Source organism: Chelonoidis abingdonii, chromosome 19 (genome assembly GCF_003597395.2).
Source record: "Chelonoidis abingdonii isolate Lonesome George chromosome 19, CheloAbing_2.0, whole genome shotgun sequence".
Lineage (NCBI taxonomy): Eukaryota > Metazoa > Chordata > Testudines > Testudinidae > Chelonoidis > Chelonoidis abingdonii.
In genome coordinates, this window is record NC_133787.1 from 852,756 (window position 1) to 854,780 (window position 2,025).

General features: G+C 64.0%; 1 protein-coding gene across 1 annotated transcript in view; it reads left to right on the forward strand.

Moving 5' to 3' along the window:
* The window catches only part of LDHD (lactate dehydrogenase D), an 11,200-nt gene extending 9,175 nt beyond the window's left edge, over positions 1 to 2,025 (forward strand). The window contains exons 8-9 of the mRNA XM_075073830.1: positions 218 to 348; positions 1,292 to 2,025. Of these exons, the coding sequence (XP_074929931.1) occupies positions 218 to 348; positions 1,292 to 1,457 (297 nt within the window). The 3' untranslated portion in view covers positions 1,458 to 2,025. The remainder of the gene's footprint in view (positions 1 to 217; positions 349 to 1,291) is intronic.

A 2,025-nucleotide genomic window follows, 5' to 3' on the forward strand; every position in this document is an offset into this window, starting at 1 on the left:
CCCCCCCCCCCGATTTCAGTAGGGCAGGGGGCTCCCTCCCCAAGCCCCAGGGCACAGCCCCCTTCTGCCAGGGGGGGCTGCATTTCAGGGGTGGACAATGAGTTGTGTGGGCTCTGCAGGGCGAGGGGCTTCGCTGGAGGGGAGGTGGGAGGGAGCCAGGCAGTAGGTGTCTGGGGACGGGGGGAGGGGGCTGGGGAAAGGCTCCCCATTCAAGCAGCTGGTCTGTGTCTCCTCAGGCCTGATAGTCGGGCACGTGGGTGACGGGAACTTTCACTGCATCTTGGTGTTCGACCCGGCTGACCTGGATGAGATCCAGCGTGTCAAGGAGTTTGCAACCCGACTGGCCAGGTAGGAAGCCAGCTCTGCCCATCCCTGGTCTGCCTTGTCATGCCTGGCCCAGCCTGGGTCTGCCTTGCCCAGCCCAGCCCAGCTCAGCCTAGCTCTGCCCTGCCCTGCTCAGTACTACCCACCCTGCATTGCTTCACCCAGCTCTGCCCGGCCAAGCCCTGCCCAGCTCTGTCTGCCCTGCCTGGCCCAGCTCTGCTCTGCCCAGCCCAACCCTGTCTGGCCCAGCTCTGGTGTTGAAGGGCAGAAGTAACTCATGGGATCCTGAAGGGGGTAAATGGGGCCCGCCTTGACTGGCCTTTGGGCCCAGAACTGAGGGTGGGGCTGGGGGAGGGCACAGACCTAAGGGTGTGTGGGGGGGACACAGCAGGAGGGGCCCAGAGCTCAGGGCCAGGGTGGCAGGAGAAGCAACCAGAAGAGTTCCCAGGAGCCACCGCCCTGTCCCGGGGCCCTTGCTGAGAGCACAGGCAGCCCCCTCCCAGGACACGCGCCTGGCACATGGGGAGCGGTCGGGCACTTGCTCCTCACACGGGGCCTTGCAGCGCAGCCAGGCTGTGCAGGGCCTAGACAGGGGCAGTAGTTGTCCCAGAGGCAAAGAATGGGGGCTGCACATGGGGTGCCCCAGCTGCCCTTTTGCCTCCTCCCCCTGGGCTGTATGTCCCCCTCACCCGTTCCCCTTGGCAGGCTCTTGGTGGTGCAGCTACACCTTCAGCACCCCCTACTGGCAGCTGGCATGCGGCTGAGCCCTCCCTTGCGGTGAATTCACATGCGTGGATCTGATCCTGCGGTCCCTGAACCCGAGCACCCCCTGTCAGTTTGTCCCAGGGGTCCCTCGGTCACACCCTCCCCTTGACAGTGCTGCCCCCACCTTGCTGTGTGAAAGGGGTCACCAGTAAAAAAGTTTGAGAGCCCCAGTGCTAACACATTTCCTGCCTCCTCCTCCCAGACAGGCCCTGGCCCTGGATGGGACCTGTACAGGCGAGCATGGCATCGGGCTGGGCAAGCGCCATCTGCTGTGCGAGGAGATTGGGGAGCTGGGACTGACCATCATGAGGCAGATCAAGGCCATACTGGACCCCAAGAACCTCATGAACCCCGGGAAGGTGCTGTGAGGGGCATCTCCCACCCCTGCCCAGCAGCCCAGAGCACCCAGCGCTGGGAAGGCAGGTTCCCTCCTCCTCCCCATGCAGACAGTGACTCGGAGCAGAGGCGGGGGGGAGCCCCCAAGTCTCAACCCTTGAGCCCAGTGGATTGTTTGTGCCACAGGAAGGAGAGATTGGAAGCAGTAGAAAGCAGCAGGCTTAATGTCAGCAAACCCCTCTTTGCCCCCTCACCTCTCCTGGCCCTGGGCTCCCCCACCCAGATCTGCCACTGCCCCCCTTCACCTCTCCCAGCCCTGGGCTCCCCATTCACCTCTGCTTCACCCACCCCCCGCCTCTCTCCACCCTACGACTCCCCCGCTCTGCCCCAGCTCCCCCCACCGCCTCTCCCAGCCCTGTGACTCTCCCTAGCTTTGCTATTGTCCCCCCCATGTCTTTCAGCCCCACGCTTCCCACCCTCAGCTCTCCCTCTGCCTCCCGCCTCTCCCAGCTCTAGGACCCCCGCCCCAGCTTTGCCAGTGGCCTTGTGACAATGTAGGGAATTCTCTTAACAGTTTGTATGAATACTGTGTGGGCCTCA